General features: G+C 29.0%; 4 protein-coding genes and 1 long non-coding RNA gene across 6 annotated transcripts; 2 read left to right on the top strand and 3 right to left on the bottom strand.

The window, feature by feature from the left end:
• Window positions 1-1,736: 1,736 nt before the first annotated feature.
• Window positions 1,737-3,070, bottom strand: LOC107021775. Its single transcript, XM_015222483.2, has one exon. The coding sequence runs from the start codon at window positions 2,921-2,923 to the stop codon at window positions 2,024-2,026; it is 900 nt and encodes a 299-aa protein (XP_015077969.1). The 5' UTR covers window positions 2,924-3,070; the 3' UTR covers window positions 1,737-2,023.
• Window positions 3,071-7,908: 4,838 nt separating this feature from the next.
• Window positions 7,909-10,669, bottom strand: LOC107023858 (40S ribosomal protein S8-2). The gene is made up of 5 exons (XM_015224675.2): window positions 10,554-10,669; window positions 10,331-10,403; window positions 8,736-9,069; window positions 8,341-8,507; window positions 7,909-8,248 (listed from the first exon to the last, which is right to left on the bottom strand). Exons 1-5 carry the CDS (start codon window positions 10,555-10,557, stop codon window positions 8,164-8,166), a joined length of 663 nt encoding a protein of 220 aa, XP_015080161.1. The 5' UTR covers window positions 10,558-10,669; the 3' UTR covers window positions 7,909-8,163.
• Window positions 10,670-12,006: 1,337 nt separating this feature from the next.
• Window positions 12,007-13,349, bottom strand: LOC114077491. 2 transcript variants are annotated; one of them, XR_003578730.1, is made up of 3 exons: window positions 13,234-13,349; window positions 12,427-12,541; window positions 12,007-12,351 (listed from the first exon to the last, which is right to left on the bottom strand). It is a non-coding gene; the product is annotated as an uncharacterized LOC114077491 (long non-coding RNA). The 2 variants fall into 2 exon arrangements; XR_003578731.1 differs by having other exon boundaries at window positions 12,007-12,319.
• A 5,868-nt stretch (window positions 13,350-19,217) lies between these two features.
• On the top strand, window positions 19,218-24,702 carry LOC107021943 (UV-B-induced protein At3g17800, chloroplastic-like). Its single transcript, XM_027917457.1, has 2 exons — window positions 19,218-19,639; window positions 23,773-24,702. The coding sequence occupies exons 1-2, from the start codon at window positions 19,293-19,295 to the stop codon at window positions 24,512-24,514; spliced, it is 1,089 nt and encodes a 362-aa protein (XP_027773258.1). The 5' UTR covers window positions 19,218-19,292; the 3' UTR covers window positions 24,515-24,702.
• Window positions 24,703-25,971: 1,269 nt separating this feature from the next.
• On the top strand, window positions 25,972-27,547 carry LOC107021942 (UV-B-induced protein At3g17800, chloroplastic-like). The gene is made up of 2 exons (XM_015222655.1): window positions 25,972-26,153; window positions 26,824-27,547. Exons 1-2 carry the CDS (start codon window positions 25,972-25,974, stop codon window positions 27,545-27,547), a joined length of 906 nt encoding a protein of 301 aa, XP_015078141.1.
• The last annotated feature ends 433 nt before the right edge of the window (window positions 27,548-27,980 follow it).

Here is a 27,980-nt window from a genome sequence, read left to right as displayed (position 1 = left end):
CTTATTTTATTAATAATTTTTTACTCTTTTCGGCCTACGTGGCACTATCTTGTGGGCCCAACGATGATTGACTTTTTTTAAAAAAACTAGTGCCACGTAGGCTAAAAAAGGGTAGAAAATTACTTATAAAATAAGTTCAGGGGGTAATAGGACCTTAGTATAATATAAGTGTGTCTCTGGGATTTCGGACATAGGTTGAGGGGGTACTTGTGCATTTTCCCTAGATTATATATATATGAACCTTTTCTAATCATTTGGCTTTTGGCACTATTAGTGAAAAATAAAATTAAAATAGGAGCGTTATATATCAAAGGATATTCTTTTGATACGTTCGTAATAAAAGAAAAATATTCATATGACTAAAAAATATGTTAAAATTAAACTCCAATTCATTTTATGTATATTTAGAATCAATTTGAATAGAAATGAAACGTGTGCCTATAATCACTTCTATTGCCCGGCCCAAATTATTCACTATACTAAAAATCGAGAATAATTTGTATTATTACTTTTTCTGTTTCAATAATACGTGTTCACTATATTAAAAATAGATGTTCAATAATATTTGTCTAATTTATAAATTAAGTAGATAATTTTATACTTAGTTCCTAATTTATCCTTATCATTAATTATAGGCATTTTCCTATAACATTTTTCAAGATATTGTATTTACTATATTCAAAGGGTAATATAGTAAAATTATCCTTCTATTTATTGTTTCTTACACTATGTCTGGATCATTATTACTCATTGTTTCACAAGGTATTATATTGTACTGTATTGTAAAATATTTGACTTGATTGTATTGTTTATTATTGTTTAATAACATTTTTATTGTTTGGTTTGACTGTATCATACCGTATTGTAATTAAAATTACCTTAACTATTCTAGGATAGAAGATTTGATTGGAATTAAATAATATGGGGTACAGGGTAAAATAATATTATGAACTACTAAATAAGGATATAATTAGAAAAAAAAATTAAGTAACAATAAGAAGACCAAATTGATTGTTTCATAAAATGAAATTTTCATTGTAACATAACAACGAAATATAACAATACAATACAATACATTTTAAGTAACAGTACAATATAATACAATTGATAATTTTTTGAAAACAATTTTTTTATCTACCTGAGGTAGCAAAAGATTTGCATTTATTCATCCTTTTTGAATTTAATTTTTGGAAATTATGCAAGCAAGGACGAAATCTACGTGGGATAAGAGTGTTATTTCGAGCTTCTTCGATAAGAAATTACTCGATATATATAAGATATTTTGTTATGTTAAATGTATTTATAGAGTAGTAAAAGTCGTGTTTTGGCGGATTTAATATTCACTCTCAGATTTCAAGTTTAAATTTTAAATACTATATTTTAAATTTTTTAAATCGTATAATAAAAATTCTGAATTTGTATTCATCCATCCTATGGTATTTATTGAAAAACCAAATACAACTAATTCATATTAAATACAGTATACCTGTTTTTATTGTCGTATTCTACTGTATAAAATTATGAAATCACCTGTTATATACAAATTTGTCTATTTTAAAACCTTCATTTATTTTTTTTTTAATTATTTAGAAGGATCACATTAGAAGTCGTGCATTAGAACAAAATACTCAAAAAAAATATGCCACGTCAACCTCATATCAATATTTTCTTTGTGGGGTTTATTTTTATCTAATCCCATGGATAAGATAATTTATAGTACATTTTGGGCCCATTAGTCCATTAATATACATCACTATCATAATGATTATATCAAAAATTATAATAACCGTTAGATTAAATCAAATTTGATCATCAACGGTCCTAATATGCCACGTGAATATTTTGCTTAATAAAAATAAACAAAATCACACAATGGGTATTTGCCGCGTTACACTTTTTACACCATGTTTGGATTAATCATTTTATCTCTTTTTTCACATGGTACACAAAACGACGACGCTTTTGTTAAACACAAAACGACAACTCTTTTTTAAAAAAAATTAAAAATAATAATTATCAGAAGTCATCTAGTCCGGGTTGCCGCCGGTAACCAGAGACCGCCGTGAACGGCGGTGTCGAAACCAACAGATCGGCACTTCACGATGTATGCCTGATTTGATGGAGGTAATAAAAACGCCGGAGTGTTCGTCGATGGAGTGATATTCGACGTCCGTTTGTACGGACCGAGCCATTTGTTTTGCATGAAACGGTGTTTCCTCCATGGAGGAAGGTGTAGATCTCTGCTTTTCAACGATCGTCTAGCGGCGTCGCTCATTGTTCTCAACATCTGCTTTAATTCTTCGCTTTTTCCGACGAAAACTTTCGGTAGCGACTGCGATAACCGTTCGTAGGAGTTCGTCGGTCTCGCGATCTCAAATTCCGCGGCGAAATCTAAATCGACGAAGTAACGAGTTTGACAGTTAACAGCGTCCGATCGAACAACATCGATGAACTCATAGTTACCGGCGGTAAGTCCACCGGAACTCTCCCATTTCGCTTTACATACAGCAGCATTATAACCAAAATCTCTCAAACACAGCATCACATTCCTTCTGAGTACCGATTTATTCAATTTCAAACACGAATAAACTTCTAACGCTTTAAATACATGAGAACACAACACATTCCTAAACAAATCTGTATCGCTTTGAAAAATCATTTCCGGTACGTTATCAACTGACGACTCATCAAACTCAGTATCGGAGTTATCATTCTCCGATGACTGATTTTGATCCAAATCATCAGGGAAACCAAAAACGAGACCTGAAAAGCTAGGTGAAACGACGTCGGTATCAGCATCGGCGCTGTGTTCACTGCCGCTGCTGATGTAACCAAGTTCCCGGAGATCGGCGCCGACGATTCGAGCCTTCACTTTATCGTTTAACGGGTCAGTTACTCTCTTCATTCTGCCATTTCCAGACATTTTTTTTTCTTCAGAAAATATATTAATTAAAATTATTTAAAACTTTTTAATTTAAGATAAAATATGATAGAAGGTTTGGTTATATATAGAGTGGAGAAGTTTGTGGGGTTATAACTTATTACCGAATATTCGAAAGTAGCTACGCCTTAAAAAAAAAAAAAAGGATTTTACTATTTTTATCTATGGAACCAAATAGATTTTTGCTTTTTAATAAATGAAAATATTTTTATTTTTATCCGTAAAGAAATCTAAATCGAGTTTTTATAATGACGTCATTTGTCTATTTTTATGTTGGTTAATATTATTACAAATCTCTTCTTTTATATTTATATAATTATGCATTAAAGTTTATTTCACTTGTGAAATTATACCGAGTATATTGCTGGAATAAGGAATATGCTTTCTTGGAAGAGTTATATTTTCATACTAATAATTATAACTAAAAAGATGTAATAAAATAAAATAAGAAGCTAATATGGAAATTGTATTAAAAAATTAGATGTGTAATTTAGTAGTAGAGTATACTCAATGATTTTATGTTTGAGACAATAAGAGTTCATATTATTTCATATATTGATAGAATAAAGAACAAACTTTGGAATAAATATTGGAAACATAAATATTTACATAATTAGTATAAGATTTGATCTTTTATTACATAAAATAAATCCTTTGCATTATTTAATTATACATAATAGGACATTTTGGTTGGTAAGATATTGTATAATCGATAGTATAATAGGGACAAAAAAATGAAGCGTATGATATTCGAATTTTATTTTTATTTTAAAATATAGAGAGATTATCTTTTTTTATAAGTACACAAATAAAGTAAATATATTAGTGTTTGACAATAAAAGAAGTACAATTAATTATTTATTCTAGCATTTATTTTTGCATAAATAAGTTTAAGAACAAAAACCAACCTAAGCACATAGAATATTAAGAAAACAAATATGGTCTTATAATAATTTATGTATCATTATCTATTTTGTAATTATTGTGTATCATAGTTGTTGCATAAATATAAATATTCATAAACCAAACCATCATCAGCACCTAGATTATAAAAATAAAACGTGTGGTTTTATAATAATAACAATTCAGATACAATTATCTATTTTATAATAATTTTTACACTATAATCTTTACATTATTGCATAAATAACTCTAAAGAAACAAAGCCTCACCACCTCGAATATTCAAAAGTACTCCATTAGTTTAGCAATAATTCACATATTGTTATCATTATCCTTATTATAACTTTCATGGAGTATTAATCTAGGGGGATATTTTCTTGGTTTCGATTTATCTTTTTTTTTTTGAAAGGAATTATTTAATTACATAAATATTTTTATTATATTTATAAACTTTTTTAATAATTTGGAATAATTATATATCGTCTCACAATTTAATGATTTATATCAGATTCAAGTCGAATATTTATGTGAGTCACATTAGATACACGTTATATACATGTCTAGTGAGATTCATATTTGAAATATTCAATTCACAAGTGAGAGTTGTTTATTTATCTCAAATATATAAAAATCACATTATATATATCTATCTAGAATACCAAATATACGAGTGAGACATGAGAACGACGAACAAGATCAAATAGAGTCAAGCAAAATTTGCTTACATATACATAGATACATTCTATCACTTGGATCAAAATCTAAAATAAATTACTCTTAATTTTGATCATTTATTTCGAGATACATGTAGGTGAATATATTCAGATGGATCAAAAATTCATAAGATATTTAATATTATAGATTTACATATAACTAAATATTATACTCCCTCTGTTTAAAAAGAATGACTTACTTTTTTTTTAGTCTGTTTCTTTAAAATAAAATGCTTCTTTTCTTTTTTGATAACATTTTTTCACTTGTTATACTTAAGATCACGTGATTAAAAGATAAATTTATCAATATGTCAAATCGAATTAAAACTACGAGATACATATATATCGTAGTTAGACCAGTCATTTTTAAACGAAGGGAGCATTATTTTATCAGATAAGTATAAATTAAAAAGGGGAAGTGAACTGACACCTGAAAAAGGATATACTGAGTTGTATGCCAGTAAAGGGTAGGGGTAAAATTGGTAATATTTAAAGTTGTAGGGGGCATATCCAAAAGTGCCGATAAGATTATTCTTGTCGTACATACCTGAGACGTGGTGTTCCCTTATTGGTCCACGTATAATTAAGCCATGTGAAGCATTTGTCATGCACGTGATTGTCACGTGAGGACAAAAGAAGTTGAAAAGGGATTTAATTTGTACTCATTTTTTGGTTTTATTAAAGTTCATGGACAAGACTATTAATAGGTTGACCCTTTGGAAAATGGGAAGTTAAGGGAAAGAGTAAAATTGATAATACTTCCTCCGAATCATATTAGTTGTTACGTTATAACGTATTTGAAAATTATATTTAGAATGATAAGTATATCTTCATAAATTAATTGATAAGCTGATGTTTAAATCATAGTTATAGAAAGTAATCTTTATAAAGAATAATAAGGGCGGAGTTATATTATAGAATATGTATTTAGTTGAATTTAATAACTTTGATTAAAATTTTTATATTTTTTCAAAATTATTTTACTTGTCACATTTTTCGTTTTCATATTTTAAGAAAGAATATGTTCTTTGACTATCTTTTATCGTTTAAAAATATTAATCTCTCTACTCAGGAAAAGGCTGAAAAACTATAACGTCTCATATGAAAAAGATAAAAGGAAGGTTGATCTCTTTGCAATAAATAAATAAAAAAGTTAATCTAATGAATCTCAATATTGGAGTATGTACGTATATTTTTCGCTTAGATTTTCTATATTAATAGTCAATGCTTATTACTTCCAAAAAAAAAAAATTATTAAGAGCAAAATAAGTCTAATTATGTCATGATTTTTTAAAAATGATAATTACTTTGGACTTTTAGACACAACCTTAAAAGAAATAGAAATGTGAACCTATAAATATCAAATTTTAACCTTGCCTCTCAGTTTAGAAACACTTTGCTTTCTAATATTGAAACTTTTTGGCACAAAATTAGTTTTAATTAGACTCCTAATGCAAATATGAAATATTTAATTAAAACAAAAAAAGAGAAGAAGATACAAGTGTGTATAAACTTTAAAAAAAAATACTCTATTCTTCCTTCTTCTTTTTCTGTGTGTATTTTATTTTAATTTATCATAATTTGAAGAATATAAAAAATTAATGATATTTTCTTTTTATAAAATAGATTAAAATAATATAAGACTCATCGTATGTCTCAACATGAAAAATAGAACTAGTTTAAATTATATATACATTAATTTATATTTTATTTAGATCTTTGATATTCAATCATTTGCCTTAAAAAGAAATTAATTACGTTATTTGTGCAACATTATACTACGACAAAAGATAATCCAATCAATCTAAATATTATATTTATTAATATAATATTAATATATAATATTAATATGTTATAAAATATATGTAATGACCATCCAATTAAAAAGAATGCTTAAAAGCAAAATTATTTTTTCTTTAAATTATTAAATTCGATTAAATCGTAAAAAAAATTAATAAAATTACGTGTTATCTTTAGAACTAGGGCTGTGTATCGGTCGGTTCGGTTCAGTTTTGAAGTTTATCGGGTTGGCTTATTGGTTATCGGTTTATAGTGATGCTAAACCGTTATAGAACTATTAAGATATTGACTTATCGGTTATTGGTTTATCGGTTTTTGACCGTTATCGGTTTAACCGTTAAGATTTGACCCAAAAAAAAGAATATTGAAAATCACTTAGAAACAAGGTGACAAACCAAATAAACTATGCACTTGAGTTCACAAGTTACATCTTGCTTAAAAGCAAATACTTTTACATCGTAGAATAATCAAGTGTTTGAGACAATAAAAAATAAAAGTAGGAAATTAAACTCTAAGTCGAGGACTTTATATACAAAATGGTATAAATATAAATATTTAATTTACTATCAGGTTATCGGTTAATCCGTTAAGAAAAAACTTTAAACCGTTAAGAACCGATAACCCGATAACAAAAAAAATCAAAACTGTTATTAAAACTACTAAACCAATAACCCAATACTATAAACTAATAATTTTTTTATCGATTTGACTTATCGGTTTCGATTCGATTTTGGCCTTATTTAGAACACTTGGTAGATGAGATGATGTAGAGTTTTGGAGTGACCTATAAAAAACTGACAGATGAAATGATGTAGAAATTTTTGGATGTATTTAAATGAATGGTTATTGTGTTATGTCTTTCCTTGTGTTAGAAGAAAGTTTGCTGGCATTTGTGGGTTCACAAACATTTTTTACACGTTTCTCCTATCTAGAAATTCCACCCATTATTAGGTGGATTCACGAAAAAAGATTACGAGGTGAAGAATCAAATTTTAATTAATAAAATAAAAATTTAGATAGTCAATTAATTAGCGTAGAGGTGTTTAAACTCCCAAATTTGAAGGGCTTACATTTTCTAATGCAATAATAGGTTATAAATGTGTTTATTTTGGGTTGGAAAAGTTGAATGAATACTAATTATACAAAAGATAAACTTTTAATATAAAAGAAATAATTATTAGAAAAAGTTGAAAACTACGTTATAGAGAAAGATAATACGAATTGATTATATATTAAGAAGATATTGATTAGAACTAAGTTATTCTTTACATTTTGAAAAGCTAGAAAAATACTATTTATTAAATCATTTTTTATTACATTTTAATAGTTTAACGCCATTATTCAATTAAGCTATTAAGATAATCCGAATAGACAAATTTAAGGACCTTAATACGGAATTTATATTTTTCATTTTTAAGGATAAGAATATTTTAGCATGGTCCCGGACATACAATCTCAAAAATAACTTTATCCACAAATCAAACGATCATACGAACTCTTCTATCGTTGTAAGCAATTTCCTTTCTGCCCAAAGGTTTTTGCCATTCAAATCTACTTGTTAACTGGCCAAGCTTCTTCAAAATGGTAAATTTAAAATCCATATAATATAGTATTTTCTGCCTGTGATTATATATGACTACACGCTGAAATGTAGGACAAAACTGCAGTAAAATTTCAAACTACAAAAAAATGCTAATAATGAAGACCAGTCATCACTCTGAACTTATGGTAAAAGGTAGTGTATACAAACTCTCAAAAATTGAAGCTTGATTAACACAAACTAGTCTGGACATACCGAAAGAATCACTTAAGCAGAAGCACCAGATGCCTTGCCTTTCTTCTTTTGAAGTTTCTTCATATAGAATTCCAACTCTTTCCCTTCCAAAATGTACCTGTCGGTTTCAGTTGAGCCAAATCAGCTTATTGTAGCGAAATCCAAAATTAGATTTGGGGCGGGGAGAGGGATTACTGAACCTAAACTTACCCATCAGCTCGGCCACATTGACCAGGGCGGGATGAGATGCAGGCATATAGCCTACCAGAGCTGAATTGCTCTTCAAGGTGACTATCAAGTGTACGATCCTTCTGACGTTTCTCAATTTTCCGGACTACATGGTTGCTCTTCTTAGCTTCCTCAGCAGCATCTCCCTCCTTGAATGTTGACATAAGAAAAGTATCAGTATATACACTAGTAAATATATCACACACTTCTCGCGCATCACTTAACAAATCATTGAATGGAGTCACTAGCTAATATTCACATACAGAGAAAAAGAGGAGAAAAAACAAATTTAGAGTGACACTCGTTAGCAATCTACAGATCCTTGCAATAAATAACTTTATGTAGAAGTGTAGAACGGTGTGACTATTTTGAGGTACCTCGGTTGTAGTTTCCTTCTTAGCGGCCCCCTTCTTTTTCCTACCAATGTCAATACCATAGTGCTGGAGGTACCACTGTTTAAATGGTGCTGCATCAACTTGAACAATTGCACTCTTCACAAGAGTTTGTGTACGGACAAGCTCATTGTTCGAGGCATTGTAAACCACATCAAGGATACGAGTCTTGCGTGTGACTGCCTCACTACCCCATGAATAGTTTCCAGTATCCAACCTCAGTGCCCTCCACTTCACATTACCACCACGCACACGAATTCGTCTGACTGTCTTGTTACTGGAAATCTTGGTATTAGCTGGTTGACGTCCAAGCTCGTACCTTTACAGAATAAAAAGAAGATAAGGAAATTGGAACAAACTCAACATGTGCAGCCCCAAATCTTGGTGTACGTAATAGGTTTACAACATCATTTTTTTTTTTAAACTTTTTTACAACAACATCATCTTCTTAAATAAATTTACTTTTCCACACATTGTACCTCCACAAAAGCCATTTTGTCTTGCACTCAGAAAGGAAAACACAGTAAGCTACTAGTACCACTCTGATTTGATATTAGTAACTAAGTCGAATCATCAAAGATATAGCCTAATTGTCCAGAGGTATTCTTTAGTTACAAAGGAAAAGAATAAAATCAAATTCCATTTTTAAACAAGAGAGCAATTAACCAACCCCAAGAATCTTGTTAAGTTTAATGTCATCGATTCAATAGGAGAACATCTATGAAGCTCAACGAAACTTGACCAGTCATTTATCACACTTCAAGACAACAGACTGAACAGCCTCACAATCAAATGAATTCACAGCGACACATAGTGTTGCTAAAAACAAAAAAAGCTCACAAAAGCCACAAGGTAAGAGCTTTAAGCAAGAAGCAAAGTACAAAAGCACAATATTCATCTTAATATAATATCTTTTTCAAAATGGAAAGGAAAATGGCCTCAGAACGACATAGATGAAACTAAAACTTGTGAATGACAAGACTGCTACTAATTATTTAACAAGGGAATATTTTTTCCCTACTGGAACCACCTCTCTAGCTCCCGAGGTAGGGGTAAGGTCTACGTATACTCTATCCTCCCTTACCCCAACAGTGGGATTACATTAGCTATGTTGTTTATTATCTAAAGCATCAATTCACAAGTAAGCAAGTCTTTGTTTTGCATTGCTTTTCCATGGCAATTAAAAAAGTTCAGTAATGAATGAAACATTATAAATTTTGGCATTTCATTAACAGAAGACAAGCTAATAAACACACACACACCACTCAAATCAACTATGTTCCAACATTAGACTAATTCGGATCGCACCAATCAACCACGACTCAATTCTAAAACTAGGTAACTTCAGCATATTCAATGGAACACAAACCTATACAACAACAACATACACCGCATAATCCACAAGTGAGTCTCGGGAGGCTAGGATATACGCAAACCTTAACTAAATATGTGAGATAGAGAGAATGTTTTCGATAGACCTCGAATACACATATATATATATATATACACATAATATATAACGAGATAGGGGGCAAATTTAACATTATAAATTTTGAACAAAAGAAAAACGAAAAACTGACTTTCGCTTCTTCCTCCAAGTTTTCTGCTTGCCACCAGTGGCACGTCTCTTGTGCATAGAATCTCTTGAGATACCTTTACAACATACGTAAACAAAACACATAATATTATCAAATTCATCATATTTTTTTTCATATAGTTAAAAAAAAGAAAATATACAAACATAATTATATCAAATAAATCTGCAGAAACAGCAAAAATGGCAGAAAATTTTGAGATAATTACCCATGATTGCTGAGAGCTTAAGCCGACCTTACTCCCCTTCACTCTGCTCCCCTCCTTGTAGTGATGAAAATAACTAAAAACCCTAGTTTCAATTTGGGCCTTAACTAATTTTGGGCTCCAAATAGTTTTTGGGCCAAAAAATTAGTTTTTTGTTTGTTAAATTTTTGTAAAAATTATGTAAATCACATAGTGTAAAACATAAATTACCTCCTATCCCTACTCTTTTTCAATTTACAAAAAATCCCTTATTTTTAAGAAGTTTCTGATACATAATAAAACAGTCGGATACATTATATATTATGCCATTTTATCCGTTTGTTGAGTGATTTGGGGGATTAAAAACTGAAATTTGAATTAATTTCTACTTTTAATATGCTACAATTATTAATCCCATAAAAAAAAGGCATTAACTTGTGTGTTTCAAAATCAGTTTTATCCAATATAAAACTCTAAATTAAATTATAATTTTTCATTAGTGATCTTCCCTTTTTTTTGGCAGAAACGATATTCAAAATTTCCTTGAAGGTAATTTTGTATCCGTTTTCGTAATGAATAGAGAGTGAGGTTACATACAATCAATACAAAAGTGATGGGATAGTGGTTGGGGAAAATATTTCATATATGAATCTAATCTCAGCAATAGTGGTTGGGGAAAATATTTCATATATGAATCTAAGCGGGAACACAAATTGTTATGGACGATGTGGACAAGAAGGTCACAATAGAAGAACATGTACTTTCTTTCCATAAGATTCATAATGAATATGTTTCAGGAGTTCCTTTAATAAATGTAATAGTGTAGCATTTGGTTCCTCTGTTACACATAGATTCTGATTCAATAAATTTATTTGATCATTTGGCAATGTGTTCTCTAATTCTTTTTTTTTTGTTAAACTCTATTTAAATTTTACATTATATTTATGTATCAAATACTTTATTTTATAATCCTTATTCAAACTTACTTTAATCAATATTAATTGCGGATATTTCACCCAAATTATTGTCAGTTCTAATTTAATTTAATTTAGTAATATAGTATCATGTGTGTAGATACTTAAAAAAAATTCATATTTTGAAGGGCAAATAATTGTTCGTAATATATATAAATCATTGTACTGAATATATCTTATTTGTACAAAAGATATTAATTTTTTTTTAAAAGAAAATTGGCGTGTATCAAGTGTAATAACTAGTATCACTGTTTGTGATATTATATATTTTGATATTTCATGTATCATATACAAAATATAATTCCGTATATAATTTTCTTTTTTTGTATCATGCAATATATTTGCGTATATATAATAAGTGTTTTTTTATGATAATAATTACATTAATGTAATTATTATTATAGTTTTGATACAATAATGACATTAATGTCCCACTAGCAGTATACATAATTCTTGAATTCATAACGGTAATAAAAATAAAATTAAAGTAATAGAATAAACAATTTTAAAAATCAAAACACTTTCATAATTTAACAATATGTGTTGTTATGTTAATAAATACTTCAAACATCTTGTTTAACTCCAAAAAACAAAAAAAAAATCAAACATTGAAAACTAACTAGCCTACATTAACAATTTCATCTTCAGATAATGGGCTTAATACATTCTTCATTCTTGGAGGGTCATCACTGTTGCTAACATATCCAACATTCACCTTGTCGAGACCATACTTCAATAAAAGTATCGCATATCTTTTGCGAAGATAGCTACTCTCAAAACTATTACATGACATGTTGATTTTGTCACTCAGAAATTCTGCATATACAGCTACGAACAGTCCGCAATCACTACAAAAACAATAAGATTAATTATAAGGATGAATTAGATACAAAAAATAAAACAAAATAATAAACAATACTCACAGGCTATCACTTATTTGTTGCATGTTGTCTTGAGCAAACTCCACATTAAACGAATGTTGTGGACCCAAAAGTTCTCCAGTTTTCTTGTCTTTATATGCATCCAATGCTGCCCAATCTGTTCTAACAACATATCATAAGTCAGTCAAAATGATACTTAACAGACACTTTATAGCTTACATGATACAAAAAATGCAAAGTTGTACTTGATACATAAAGGTAACTACACTTATAAGTCTGTCTACTTGATACTTTATATAAACGACAAACTTTAACATGATACATGAAACATAAATTGTGCTTGATACATAATTGTAACAACACAATGCAAACCAGTCAAAATGATAATTATGTTGATTCAAACATACATATAATTCTATAATTTGAAATTTAAACTTAAGTTTACATATTCTCTATAATTTGAAATTTAAATTTACATACACTTTAGACAACAACATGATCAAATATACTATATATGATAAATTGGAAAATAACATTATATGCTATATGTGATAATTGATACAGGAAATTAACATTATATGCTTATTAAAGATCTAATAAGCATAAACCCCAAAACGAGGTGACAACCAAGAAGAGGGGCAACTGGGTTTTGATTTACATAAATTTTTTTTGATTTTCAACTTATTTATACATTAGTCATACTTAATAAACAAAATGTACAAAAAGAATAGTATTTTCTGTATCAAATAAATAATCTAAAAAATATAAAAATATTTTTTCTGATAATACAGAAAGTCATTGCATGTGACAAAAAAAAATTACAAAAAAAAAAATAATCGAAATACGTACCAATGGCAGTGGAGGTCTGGATATGGCCATTGCAAGCTTTCTACCCCTCTTCTTGGGTGTCTTTGCATGTGCCTCTTTTTGTGTTTTATGCTTCTTCGAACTTTGCTTATCCATTGTTTGAAGATTATGCAAGCTCTTAGACTTGTTTTCAACCAATTTCGGGTCTTCAAAAATATAGATTTGTTTAGAGTTTGAAGTGATTATTTGAGTAATCCCAATACTAAATGACGGATGATACATGAAATATTAGAAAAATAGAAGAATGAAAAGAGAGAATCGAAGAAGAACCCAATACCTTTCAAGAATATTGGACGAAAAAGGCGGACAGAGTAGACGAAATTGGCGATTTTGATTTTCAAAGGCGGACAGAGTAGACAAAAATGGCGGACAGATTAGACGAAGGCGGACGGACGGAGAGCACAATTTTGATTTTCAAAGGCTGACAGAGTAGACAAAAATGGCGGACAGATTAGACGAAGGCTGACGGATGGAGAGCACAAATTTTGATTTTCAAAATTGAGAAGATGAACAGTTGAGAAATTGATGCATTAATTTTGGGAGTGGTGTAAATGGGTTCTTTATTTGGGGAAAATAAAGAGTAAAATTAGGGGTAAGATTTAATTGGTTAGGATTTATTAGGATTCTAATTTAATAATGTGTCTGTTAGATTAGATTTATTAAAAAATAGGATTTTAGTATTTTTTAAAAAAATAAGGGAAATATGGAGAATATCTAAACTTAAGTTGTATATTCAGGTAATTAATCCTAAATTTTTTTAAGAAAACTAGTGGAATGACTCGGGAGACCCTATATTTCGTTTGTTAATTGAACCCTTATACTTAGCAGTTTAGTAACTAAATCCTTAAACTCATTAGAACACAATATTTCAAACCATTTTCTCATCTGATCATTGCTCGTGTACAGGGGGGACCCACATGGTGTCCGTCGGATGCTCGAGCACCCATTAACTTTGTTACGAAATATGTATATCTATGTAGAAATTGATAGGTATTTGTATAAAATTAACCTAGAGCACCCAATGAATAAATCATATAGTTGGCCTAATGGTTCTAGGATGGGTACTTAAGACTCTTTTAATATTGTTGTACCAAGGTTCGAATCTCATTGTTAACACATTTTTTATAGTTTCACTTCAGAGCACCCACAACCTTAATGCTCGTGTGGTACATTCAAGTCTGTCTGATTCACTAGATCGTCAAGAAGGAAAACAAAGACAATATCTTGTGCTTAAGGCCTCAAAGTCCTCTTATTTTTCTTTAACAAATTAAGTGACGACTTCTGTATCAAAATCAGTATTTTTGCGAAGTTGAAAGAATTGAACTGAAACTTTGAATTAAGTTTTTTTTAAAAGTTACTTCATTATTTTAAACTAATAAAACACATGTTATAATGCCATTACAAAATTCTTTTAAAAAATATTCGACTTATTAGATACCAAAAAATAAAATGTGATTTTTCTTTTGGAAAAATTATATGGAATGACAAACATTGATAAGTAATTATATAATAGGGGTATAGTTTAATTTATTTACTTTATATAATTATAGTTTTTTTTTTTGCTATAATTAATGGGGTCCACCACCTATTATATAACCAATAGTATAAAAACTTTTTTTTTAAATTTTGTATATAATTTTACACAAAACAATATTCTCTCTCCTATTCAATTCCAACTTTTTCTCCTACATTTAATATTTCTATCCGATTTGAATTTCAAATTTGTCCAAAATTAAATTACTTCCTCCCGAAGTTGAATTCAATTTCGTAAGTACTCCTTAATTTTAGTTGTCAATGGGGTTAACTCAAGATTTTGGGGTTGATGTAGGGTCTTTGGGAAAATCAAAACAAGTTCAACATGAACAAACAATGGAAGAGTTGAGATCAAAGAAAAAAAACGGCCCTACGGCAGTTCAAGAAGTTATTAACAATGCCAAAGCTAGAGGACTTAAAATTGTACAAGGAGGAAGAAAGAGGAAAGCTGTAAACATTGATGCAGAGGAAAATGCATATGAAGTTGACGGATCTGAAGAACATCATAATCATGAGGTAGTGTCTTAAAACACAAATTTAGATACAATTTTTTGGTTACTTAGATGTCAATATACAAAAAATTATTATTTAAGTATTGTATATAGTATATTGCATGTTTAGTACACACATGTTTAGTTATATATTTATATATTTGTTTAATTATTATATGTGTTTGTGGATTTGATTACTTTATACATACTTTAAGTTATGTATAATGAATAATATATTAAGTCTTAATAGTGGTTGTAGCAGCTTTGTATATTAAAGGCTCATTGTTATTTTTGTTTTTTGTATATATATACAAAAAGTAATTGGACTTAGTTAAACAGATGGAAAAACTTCATATATGATTATAATTTGTATATTTTATTAGTTATATACAAATTATTGAAATTAGTATATATTAAGTTTATATACATATACAAAAATTGATCTGTCCATGACTTTTTTAATAGTGGTAGTAGCGGATTGTATATTAAAGGCTCATTATTTTTTTTATATACATATATACACAAAGTAATTGGATTTAGTTATATAGATGAGAAAATTTCATATGTGACTGTAATTTGTATATTTTAGTAGTTATATACAAATTATTGAAGTTAGTATATATTAAGTTTATATATTATTGGAGTATATAAAAAATCATTTAGACACTTGTATATAATGCCATGTTTAACTAATATATTCATGTACACATATCAATATACAAAAAAGGTAAGTTCGTATATATATACAGAAATTAATCTATACATGACTTCTTTTAAAATTGACTTTTTTTTGTATATATACTGCTTCAACAAAAAGTATCTAATTGTATATTACGAAATTTCAGCTTAAAAAAATCATATTTTGAAATCAGTTTTTTTAAAAAAAAAACGACACCACAATAACGAACACACATAAATCAAAATTTATAAATCCAATTGAACATTGTATAGTTATTGCAATAATAAACATGAATTTTCATCCAAGAAAAACTTACCTGTATTCGATTGCAAAAAAATAATAAAAGAAATTGCTGAACTTCAGTTTCATAAACAGCACAAAAAATAAAATTATATTTTGTTTCAAATTCTGTATAATTCCTTTTTTTTTTTGAAAAAAAAAATTTGCATTTGAACGTTTAGCTTAAAAAAGGGACGTTTTCCTAAAATTGTGGCATTATTTAAATTTATTGTTAGCATATTTAACGCTTCAATTACAAATCACTTTTAAAAATAAAATCGTATAAATAAAAAACAAAAAAAATATTATATACAAAATTAAAGATACCTAAAATAACTAAACTATACCCATAGAATGTAATTCGGTAAACTATACCCAATTTTAGGCCACATTATGGTGGACAAAATTTCTAATTTTTCCTAATGTGATTTTGTTTTACTTTCAATCTTTTATGATGTATCATATTTAAAATATTTTTTCTCTTACCACATATTTTAAAATATTAATACAAACTAATAAAAATTACTAGGTCATGAATTAAATTTTCTAGTTGTAACAAGAAGATAAAGGATCTCAATGTTTGGCAATACAATGACAAATATTTAGAAAATAATATATTTGAGCTATTAGATAACAAAAATAAATGTAGGTTATTATTTTATCTCAACATTTCCTTAAAAATACATTTGAGTTATTAGATATCAAAAAAATAAAATGTTGGCATTTTTATGCCAAATGTTAGGTCACGTTATGATTGCAAAATTCCTAGTTTTGCCTAACTTGATTTTATTTTGCTTTCTATCTTATATGGTAGAAATATATCATGTTCTGTATTATATACATCGAAATACTTTATAATAAACAAAAGATATATTTTATCGTTTATGATGCATCGTGTGTATATGATAGAAATATTGTAAATGACAATTTTATTTATTGTAAAATATTTCAACAATCGGGAAAGAGTTCAATAGACATTTATAAGAAATTTTATATACTTCTAAAATAATACTAGTTAAGTGTAAATGTTTTACACAGTAAGTATATAATATAATTTTTTGTGTGAACATTATACTAAGTACAAAATTTTAAGAAGCAATATAAAATCTTAGATAAAATTATATTAATAACAACGATTTATCAGTGAAATTAAATGTATCGAACAAAACATAATTAATCTCATAAGTCAAAATTATATTGATATTGACACAGAAAAATACACTCTAAAGAAATGACTTAAGTACATTACATATGAGCATAATAATATAACACAACTATTTGTAGCAATAGTTGAATTTAAAGTAATTGAGTATATTCTACAATTTTTTTTAGCTTTGTTAGTTATATAATATTTATAATTATAATATGATCCATATTTTGTAAAATAAGTTTTAGTTGATTCCAAAGTAATATAATTTTTTTAAAAAAGATAATATGATTTGATTTTTTAAAAATCATTTGTAAGTGCAATTTAAATTGAATAATCAACGCCAATAATGAATCATAAACCAATATTATTTTTTTCTTGCTAATGCCTTGGGCTTTAAAGTCAATTAATAAGATTCTCTAGATCACATGAATTTTGCACAAACCCATAATTTGAATAAGGTAAAATTTGAAAATATTGAAATGTTTAATTTAGGACTTTATAGTTCAAAGTAAAGAAAGATTTATTGAAGTTTTAAACTTTTAAATATTACAAAAATAATTACAATTTTGTTTAACGTTAGGTCTATTTTAAAAGGTTAAAAAGGCTAATAATATTTAGTTAAGGTTTCTATAATTTTGATTAATGTGTTTTAGTGCAAAGAAAAATATAGAAGACATCAACGAGTCAAATCAAATATAAGAGGCTACACTTGATTTTTGCATTGAATCATAAAGCAAGAAATTAGTTATAACTTAAGAGAATTAAAAGGAACCAAAATAAATAGCTTAGCTCTTCATTGTACCAAATTTCAATCACTATGACTTTTTGATATCTAGATACATTCAAATAGGGAAAAAGTCGAGCGAGATAACCATGTATCACATATACACGCGAATTACACGATATTGTTAAGAATCTAGCCGCGATACAGGACTCAATTGATATACTATTAAATTACATTTGGGACCAGAGTTAAAGGAATGAGCATGTGCACTAAAGATGTCTATAAATATAGGATGAATTATCTCATTAGGGTTATCCTATGAGTTATATTAATTTCTTTTAGTTAGCTATTTTGTAATAGCGGTCTGGAATCTTCCTTTTCTATCTTTCTTTTTGATTTTTTGATGAGCTTGTAAGTTGTTTTATGATCAATATAAACCTTAGTTTGTTATAGAAACTTGTATCTAGTGTGATTCACATGTATTCAGAAAAACCAGAGAAAGACAAACACGATTAATTATGTATCCAGATACACGTGAATCTACTTGGATTCAATGTATCTAAAACAAATTACACTTAATTTTGATCTCATTTATTCCGAGTATATGTATCTGGACGCACCAAATTTTTTGATAAAATCATAATATTATAAATTATAGTTTATTAAGTAATTAACACCTAAACTAGTGAATTAATATAAGTTTTTTCTATTTAAATAAGCAATTAATATATAGGTTTAATGAATAAATAAAAAAAATAAAACATGCTTAGCATTGAGACAATTATATAAAAAAGGTTAATATATTTTTGGACTAAAAGGTAAAATAAAGATATTTCTAAACTATTTCTAATTGGTTAAACTTATTCTCGAGCAAAAAAACAAAAAGAAAGTAAAAGAAGGATATTTATGAATATTTATAATAAAACTAGATAAATAAGCTTCCAAATTTGCACACTACTACGTAAATTAGGAAAAAAGTATCAATTATAATATTTGTAAAAAAAATTTCATAAATTTGAGTTGGTTAATGATTCTACTAACTAAATTTCCATAATTTGAAACGAATTAGTATTCTTGTTCTATTAAAATTAAGCTTCTCATCCTCTCATAATAAAATTACTTTAAATTTCACCAAATTTTCACACAATTCAATATTTTCCCCTGTTTTCATAACTAAAATTTTCAATGGATTGTGTTTGTTCATACTCCAAAATTTCACTGCCTCAATTTCGACGATTTTCTTCGTTCAATTTACAGAGTAGTACTCTGTTTAAGAAAAATCCATTGCCATTAATGGTTATTTGTAGAAATAATCATAATAATAACGATGAAAAATGCATGTTTAACGGATTAACAGCTCCATTAGTGCCAACGACAGAAACAGGGAGATTGTTGAGTGTGTTTATGCAGAATGACAAAGCATTGTTTAACGGATTTGTGGATAAAGAATTAGAGAGATTGGATTGTATGAAGAATGATGCATTACTTAGAAGCGTTTTTAGCGTAGGCACTGATGAAGCTATTCTTCATAGGTTCGTATTTTTAATTTCAATAAGAGTTTTAAGTTATATGCACTGACGCTTCTTGGTTATAAACTTTATGTTGTAGAATTTTTTGTAGTCATAAGTTTAATTTAATTGTGTTTCCTTCATTGTTGTGTCTGTTAGCTTAGGATTAATATGTTGTCGTTGTAGGTCAACTCACTGCAAGATAATTCTTATTTAATAAGAGTTTTAAGTTATATGCACTGACGTTTCTTGGTTAGAAACTTATGTTGTAGACTTTTTATAGTCATAAGTCTAATTTGATTGTGTTTCCTTCATTGTTGTGTCTGTTAGTTTAGGATTAATATGTTGTCGTTGTAGGTCAACTCACCGCAAAAAAATTGTTATTCAATAAGAGTTTAAGTTATATGCACGGAACGTTTCTTGGTTAGAAACTTATGTTGTAGACTTTTTGTAGTCACAAGTCTAATTTAATTGTGTTTCCTTCATTGTTGTGTCTGTTAGCTTAGGATTAATATGTTGTCGTTGTAGGTCAACTCCCCGCAAAAAAATTGTTATTCAATAAGAGTTTAAGTTATATGCACGGAACGTTTCTTGGTTAGAAACTTATGTTGTAGACTTTTTGTAGTCACAAGTCTAATTTAATTGTGTTTCCTTCATTGTTGTGTCTGTTAGCTTAGGATTAATATGTTGTCGTTGTAGGTCAACTCCCCGCAAAAAAATTGTTATTCAATAAGAGTTTAAGTTATATGCACGGAACGTTTCTTGGTTAGAAACTTATGTTGTAGACTTTTTGTAGTCACAAGTCTAATTTAATTGTGTTTCCTTCATTGTTGTGTCTGTTAGCTTAGGATTAATATGTTGTCGTTGTAGGTCAACTCCCCGCAAAAAAATTGTTATTCAATAAGAGTTTAAGTTATATGCACGGAACGTTTCTTGGTTAGAAACTTATGTTGTAGACTTTTTGTAGTCACAAGTCTAATTTAATTGTGTTTCCTTCATTGTTGTGTCTGTTAGCTTAGGATTAATATGTTGTCGTTGTAGGTCAACTCCCCGCAAAAAAATTGTTATTCAATAAGAGTTTAAGTTATATGCACGGAACGTTTCTTGGTTAGAAACTTATGTTGTAGACTTTTTGTAGTCACAAGTCTAATTTAATTGTGTTTCCTTCATTGTTGTGTCTGTTAGCTTAGGATTAATATGTTGTCGTTGTAGGTCAACTCACCGCAAAAAAATTGTTATTCAATAAGAGTTTAAGTTATATGCACGGAACGTTTCTTGGTTAGAAACTTATGTTGTAGACTTTTTGTAGTCACAAGTCTAATTTAATTGTGTTTCCTTCATTGTTGTGTCTGTTAGCTTAGGATTAATATGTTGTCGTTGTAGGTCAACTCCCCGCAAAAAAATTGTTATTCAATAAGAGTTTAAGTTATATGCACGGAACGTTTCTTGGTTAGAAACTTATGTTGTAGACTTTTTGTAGTCACAAGTCTAATTTAATTGTGTTTCCTTCATTGTTGTGTCTGTTAGCTTAGGATTAATATGTTGTCGTTGTAGGTCAACTCCCCGCAAAAAAATTGTTATTCAATAAGAGTTTAAGTTATATGCACGGAACGTTTCTTGGTTAGAAACTTATGTTGTAGACTTTTTGTAGTCACAAGTCTAATTTAATTGTGTTTCCTTCATTGTTGTGTCTGTTAGCTTAGGATTAATATGTTGTCGTTGTAGGTCAACTCCCCGCAAAAAAATTGTTATTCAATAAGAGTTTAAGTTATATGCACGGAACGTTTCTTGGTTAGAAACTTATGTTGTAGACTTTTTGTAGTCACAAGTCTAATTTAATTGTGTTTCCTTCATTGTTGTGTCTGTTAGCTTAGGATTAATATGTTGTCGTTGTAGGTCAACTCCCCGCAAAAAAATTGTTATTCAATAAGAGTTTAAGTTATATGCACGGAACGTTTCTTGGTTAGAAACTTATGTTGTAGACTTTTTGTAGTCACAAGTCTAATTTAATTGTGTTTCCTTCATTGTTGTGTCTGTTAGCTTAGGATTAATATGTTGTCGTTGTAGGTCAACTCCCCGCAAAAAAATTGTTATTCAATAAGAGTTTAAGTTATATGCACGGAACGTTTCTTGGTTAGAAACTTATGTTGTAGACTTTTTGTAGTCACAAGTCTAATTTAATTGTGTTTCCTTCATTGTTGTGTCTGTTAGCTTAGGATTAATATGTTGTCGTTGTAGGTCAACTCCCCGCAAAAAAATTGTTATTCAATAAGAGTTTAAGTTATATGCACGGAACGTTTCTTGGTTAGAAACTTATGTTGTAGACTTTTTGTAGTCACAAGTCTAATTTAATTGTGTTTCCTTCATTGTTGTGTCTGTTAGCTTAGGATTAATATGTTGTCGTTGTAGGTCAACTCCCCGCAAAAAAATTGTTATTCAATAAGAGTTTAAGTTATATGCACGGAACGTTTCTTGGTTAGAAACTTATGTTGTAGACTTTTTGTAGTCACAAGTCTAATTTAATTGTGTTTCCTTCATTGTTGTGTCTGTTAGCTTAGGATTAATATGTTGTCGTTGTAGGTCAACTCCCCGCAAAAAAATTGTTATTCAATAAGAGTTTAAGTTATATGCACGGAACGTTTCTTGGTTAGAAACTTATGTTGTAGACTTTTTGTAGTCACAAGTCTAATTTAATTGTGTTTCCTTCATTGTTGTGTCTGTTAGCTTAGGATTAATATGTTGTCGTTGTAGGTCAACTCCCCGCAAAAAAATTGTTATTCAATAAGAGTTTAAGTTATATGCACGGAACGTTTCTTGGTTAGAAACTTATGTTGTAGACTTTTTGTAGTCACAAGTCTAATTTAATTGTGTTTCCTTCATTGTTGTGTCTGTTAGCTTAGGATTAATATGTTGTCGTTGTAGGTCAACTCACCGCAAAAAAATTGTTATTCAATAAGAGTTTAAGTTATATGCACGGAACGTTTCTTGGTTAGAAACTTATGTTGTAGACTTTTTGTAGTCACAAGTCTAATTTAATTGTGTTTCCTTCATTGTTGTGTCTGTTAGCTTAGGATTAATATGTTGTCGTTGTAGGTCAACTCCCCGCAAAAAAATTGTTATTCAATAAGAGTTTAAGTTATATGCACGGAATGTTTCTTGGTTAGAAACTTATGTTGTAGACTTTTTGTAGTCACAAGTCAAATTTAATTGTGTTTCCTTCATTGTTGTGTCTGTTAGCTTAGGATTAATATGTTGTCGTTGTAGGTTAACTCACTGCAAGAAAATTGTTAATTATATTGGGATTTTTTTAGAGATTAGTATAAAAATTTGCAGTAAAATAAGTTTCCTACAAATTTTCATACTAATTCATAGGAAAATCCCCATGTAATTCACAGTTTTTTTGTAGTTTACTTAAATTTAATCTAGGGGCCGCCCGTTTACCTAGGGATTAGTATGAAAATTTGCAGTAAAATAAGTTTTCTACGAATTTTCATACTAATCCATAGGTAAATACCCATGTAATTTACGGTTTTTTTGTAGTGACTTAAATTTACTCCAGGGGCAGAGACACCCGTTTAAAAATTTTCTTAGGTCAAATTTGGTTTAATAAATATAATATATAAGTATTGACACGTCTTGATACATGTTGAAGGTTTAGTGTACGTGGTTAAGGAGTTGTTTGAGGTTGTGTGTTCTATCCTTATATATATTTTTACTTTATATTTGACATTCTTTAATAAAAATTGTGGCTCCGCCACTATCTTGCTCTTGAATTTTATGTTTATGTTCTCGAAATATTTTGTTTTATTGGGTGTATCTAAAGAATATTCATCTGATAAATTTGGAGTATAGTTGCTAGAGCTTCCAAAACATAACAAACAGAAAACAAAAGCAGCTTTTACCAACAATAAATATGCACGTCAATAAAGAGTGTTGAAAGTCTTTATCAACATTAGTTAATTGTCATTAGATTTAATGTCCATATTTTAGAGACAGTAACAAAGATTGCTAATCGTGAATTAAAATGACTAAGTTATGTGACTAATTATATCATATTGTGGATAAATGAATGTTTATTTCTGCATTATGATAGTAGGATGTTATGCATATGAATATAATGAAATGTTTACTAATATTTGAATATTTTGAAATAACAGGAGAATTTCTGAGAAGATAAAGTTGGAGTGTCGTAACACTGTAGAGGATATTATGTACATGTTCATAGTCAACAAGTTCTCTCAGATAGGAGTGCATATGGTTCCTAAGCTCTCCAATTGTATATGCAATGGAAGGCTCGAGATATTTCCCCGTAGGGACTATGAACTCAAGTCTATTCATAGTGTTGAAGTACTCGAAATGGTCAAGGAAATAGGATGGGAAGACATGAGCAAGTCGAATGTGAAAGATAGTTGGGGTCTAACTCAAGTCCAAAAGGATCAAATCCGTCATGTCTATGGTGCTTCAATTTTGTATGGATACTTCTTCAAGTCAACCTCGTTAAGGTACCATTTGGAACAGAGTTTTGTTAAAACTTATAGCAACATCTCATTTCCGAGGTCATGGCTTTTAAAACAAAAAGGTGTTCCCTTAAGTGACACAGAATCAACATCAGTTGATCCAGTGTCACTTAACGAGGGGAAGAAGTATGACAATTTTAGGTCTTATGTTACAAATCTTGACGATGAAATAATGATAATGTGTTCAAAACCAAAATTCAAAGAGGCAAAGAGTCTGATTGAGAAGCATTGTTCTGCACTTTTTGGCAATGAGAGTAGTGAGGAAGTCTCAACCTCGTTCGCGAGTCTGAAGAGGTTTGTGTTGGAGGCGCTTGCATTTGGTACTTTCCTTTGGGACGCAGAAGATCACGTTAGGAAATTTTATCAACTCGAAGAGTTTTGATATCATTTACATTTGACATAACGAGGAAGTTCACACTCCACTAGTTTCACCATGTAATACATTGTGCTTCTGTGTCCCGTTAATCTAACGGGACACAGAAACAAAGAGCTTCTAGGTTATAGTATGTATATAGTAGTTGTCAAAAGTTTACTGCAGTTTTCTTGATGTATAAAAGAATTTTGCTATTATCTAATCTTAAATAAAAGTATAATGGCTTGATCTAAAACAATACATTTGATTCAAAATTTCGATTGAAAAATGTTAAAAGTTGTTTGGAGTGTAAAGAAGGTTTTGCAAAATTGGAGTTTAAAAAAATGGCATGAATGAGTCTTTTCTTAAACGAAATGAGTAAAAATTTTAACGGATGACATGAATGAGTCTTTTCTTAAAGTGACAATTTTTTTTTTAAACATGACATCTATTTTTAAAAGGTAAAAGGTGAACGACTATTTTAGTGCAAAGAAAAACATAGAAGACGATAATAATCAAGCATACTTCATACTATATATGCAAATTTTATCTATTCTTTTAAATAATTATGTATTTCACTATTAATTAACTTCATATATTTAAGAAGATATATGTATTTTTGCTGTCAGATACAATAAAATAAAGAGAGAGGCTATCGAACCTCAGATACATATGAATCACACTAGATACTACTCCTTATCTTGTATGAAAGATAGGAGAGTGACGAACGAGATTTGGTATGTATCCAAATATATGCAAATTCACTTTAATACAATGTATGTAGAACAAATTGCATATATTGCTTATCTCGAAATACACGCATCTGAATGCACTGATAAGATTTATAATATTGCAAACTAGACTGAAGCAATTAACATCTAAACTATTGAATTTATACAAGTTCTCCCATTTAATTAAGTAATTAATATATAGGTTTAATGAATAAATAAAAATAAATAGCATTGAGACAATTATAACAAAGGTTAATGGTAACCAAAAGATATAATAAGGATACTCTTAGGAGAAAAAAATTACTCCAAAATTTATAATTAAATTAAATAAATAAACTTCCAAATTTTAACAACACTACTACGTAAAATTAGGAAAAAACGTATTAGTATAATATTTTTAAAATTTTCATAATTTGAGTTGGTTAAGAATTCTTTCTACTACTAAATTTTCATAAATTTGAAACATATTAGGATTCTTCTACTTACTAGTACGAAACATAATAATATTACTTTCAATTTCACCATTATTAATATTTTCCTCTTTTTTTTCATAATCAAATTTCGTTAATGGATTGTGTTTGTTCATATTCCAATATTTCACTACCTCAATTTCGACGATTTTCTTCATTCAATTTACGAAATTTACAGAGTAATACTCTTTTTAATAGCAATAAAAAGAAAAATTCATCGTCAAATCCATTGTCGATAGTATCTAGTTGTTGTAATGACAATAATAATAGTGTGTTTAATGAATTAATGGCTCCTCCATTAATGCCAACAACAGACACAGGGAGATTGTTGAGTGAGTATTTGCAGAATGACAAAGCATTGTTTTACGAATTTATGGAGAAAGAATTGGAAAAATTGGAATGTATGAGGAAAGAAGCATTACTTCGATGTGTTTATAGCGTTGAAACCGATGAAGTTATTCTTCACAGGTTCGTATTTCAATAAGAGTTTCAGTTATATGCACTAACGTCACTATATATGTATAATTGTTTGTTGTTGTGTAGGTCACCTTAGTCTTACTTTTATCAGATTTAACTTATAAATCGTAAACGTTCAATAGAATTTTTTACACTATCAGGTGCTAGTAACATAGGCACAAGTAGTGTCCATGTATTATCATAAGAGTGAGTTCGACTTAATACGTGGAATTACATGTCGCTGTAGGTCAACTCAACCTTAACTTAGAGGTTCTAACAAGAGTTAATTTTCAAGTAAAATTGACTTCAAGCAAACTTTTTAATAGTTTAATGATGTAAACGTTAGTGGCAATAAGTTTTTAATTGTCGCTAAATATATACTTTTAGAGGCAATTAACGCACTTTGTATATGTCCCTAAAACCTGTAGCGACATTCCATCTAATGACACCTAATTAATGACTGTAAAGACTTTAGCCCTCTTTATTAATATGTTTATTTATTATCGCTAAAAGTTGTTTTTGTTGTAGTAAAAAAAAAAAGCTAATTCCACTACATAACGACATTTAATCCTCTTTGTAAATGTCCCTAAAGCCTATGGTGACACTAGATCCAATGACAATTAACTAATGTCGGTATAGGTTAGTATCGCTCTTTCTTAAATCGCATATTTTGAAATGACAGGAAAATCTATGAGATGAAAAAAGTGGAATGTCAAAAAGTTGTAGAGGATGTTATGTACATGTTCATAGTCTACAAGTTCTCTGAAATTGGGGTGCATTTGGTTCCTAAGCTTTCGAATTGCATGTACAATGGAAGGCTCGAGATATCGCCATGCAAGAACTTGGAACTCGAGTCGATTCATAGCGATGAAGTACTTGAAATGGTTAAGGAAATACGATGGGAACACAAGAACAAGTCGAATGTGAAAGATAATTTGGGAGTCACTCAGATAAAAAAGGACTATATTCGTTATGTGTATGGTTCTTCGATGTTGTATGGATACTTCTTAAAGTCCGCTTCGTTGAGATACCATTTGGAAAAGAGTTTTGATACAACTTCTAACAACCTCTCAATTTCATGTCACTTGAAACAAAAGAGTGTTCCCATAGGATCACTCATCGAGGGGAAGAAGTATGACAATTTGAAGTCTTATGTTGAGAAATTTGATAATCAAACGATGAAAATGTGTAGAAAACCAAAATTCAACGTGACGATGATTCTGATGGAGAAGCATTACTCAGCTCTTTTTGGCGATGAGAATCAACATGAGGAAGTTTCAACGTCATTCGTGAGTCTAAAGAGGTTTGTGTTGGAGGCTGTTACTTTTGGTTCTTTCCTTTGGGATGCAGAATTTCACTTTAGAAAATTTTATCGACTTGAAGAGTATAGATCTCGTTATTATTGACATAACGAGGAAGTTCACACTCGACTAGTTTTATTATGTAAATGTATTTTTCTCGATACTACATTGTGCTTCTGTGTCCCGTTGAATCGAAAGAAAGAGTCTCTAGGTTATAGTAATTGTCAAGTATAAATAATTTTACTATTATTGGAATTAAATATTGGAACAAGATTTGAAAATGTATAGAATTAATTTTCCTTGTTCTTTATTTTCGAACTTCTTTTTAGAACAAATAGCTTACAGCTTTCATCGTATCGTGACTAATTAATTTCATCATATTGTGATTAATTAGTTTTATTGTATGGTAACTAATTAATTTGTGGTGGATTTAAAATTTTCGATTAAGAAAGAAACTGATTCAACATAAAATAGTGTTGTCATCGAATGAAAATCTTCTTCATAGTTTTTGACTAAACTTCATTCATAGTTTGTCGTA

Source organism: Solanum pennellii, chromosome 6 (assembly GCF_001406875.1).
Source record: "Solanum pennellii chromosome 6, SPENNV200".
Taxonomy (NCBI): domain Eukaryota; kingdom Viridiplantae; phylum Streptophyta; class Magnoliopsida; order Solanales; family Solanaceae; genus Solanum; species Solanum pennellii.
Note: the sequence above shows the minus strand (reverse complement) of the source record. Positions and strands in the feature narration are given on the sequence as shown.